The following is a 906-nucleotide window of genomic DNA, read 5'->3' on the forward strand; positions in this document are numbered from 1 at the left end:
GAGAGAGAGGGTCTGTCTGTGTGGCAGGGGGAGAGAGGGTCTGTGTATCCTGCCTCACTAGCTCCCTTGCTGAAGGAGCAGCGCTCTGAAAGCTTGTAGTTTCAAATGAACCTGTTGGACTGGATGGAAGCTGGTGTGGTGTGGTTTGTAAAGGTCCCCAGCTGCTGCAGTCTTTTTTTCCCCCCCCCTCCCCCTGCACTGTGCGGTGTAGGGACAGGGTTGTGTGGAGTGACCCCCAGGAATGTGACCCTGATTCAGTAAGGGGCTGGCCGGGGTAGTGGCTGGGTTTGGATGGTGGTGTGGGAGCAGTCTGGGAGGTGCCGGGGGTAAGGGGCGGAGTGTGCCAGTCAGGCTAACCCTGGCGACCTGTTCCCTGCCTGCAGACGATGTGATTGTGGCAGTCGACAAGGCCTCGGTGCTGGGATCCACGCACGGCACCGTGGTGAGCCTCTTCCAGTCGGTGCCCGAGGGCGCGGAGACTGAGCTGCACCTGCGCCGCGGCTACCCGTCTCTCTATCACGTGGAGCCCCAGCTGCTGTCCCAGGTCAATGCCAGGGCTGCCGGCGCCTTCCCTGCCCCCGCCCTGGCGGTTCTGCCCGTGGCTGTCATGCAGAGTCCAGCCGGACCAGGCTTTACCGTGAGCAGGGCTTCCAGCGGCTATGCTCGGGTGACCGGAATCAGCGAGCCGCGTCTGTGCCCTGACCTGCGGGAGGGCGATCTCCTGGTGAAGGTGAACGGGCAGCGAGTGCGGGCACTCAGCGACCACCAGCTGGAGGAGATCCTCAGGACGCATACCCAGGCAGGAGACGTGGTGCTCCTGGTCCAGAGGACAGGTGAGTCCCTCCCCCTTCTCCTTCTCCCACCCTCCCTCCCCCCCCCCTTCTCCTTCTCCCCCCCTCCCTCCCC

The 906-nt window shown here is 64.1% G+C and overlaps 1 protein-coding gene across 1 annotated transcript in view; it reads left to right on the plus strand.

The window, feature by feature from the left end:
• Window positions 1-383: 383 nt before the first annotated feature.
• LOC122547553 (membrane-associated guanylate kinase, WW and PDZ domain-containing protein 1-like) overlaps window positions 384-906 on the plus strand; it is a gene marked incomplete at its 5' end in the record, with an annotated part of 15,933 nt that continues 15,410 nt past the window's right edge. The window contains one exon of the mRNA XM_043686170.1: window positions 384-833. Coding sequence (XP_043542105.1) covers window positions 384-833 — 450 coding nt within the window. The remainder of the gene's footprint in view (window positions 834-906) is intronic.

This window comes from Chiloscyllium plagiosum, unplaced genomic scaffold (genome assembly GCF_004010195.1).
Source record: "Chiloscyllium plagiosum isolate BGI_BamShark_2017 unplaced genomic scaffold, ASM401019v2 scaf_2319, whole genome shotgun sequence".
Classification (NCBI taxonomy): Eukaryota; Metazoa; Chordata; class Chondrichthyes; order Orectolobiformes; family Hemiscylliidae; genus Chiloscyllium; species Chiloscyllium plagiosum.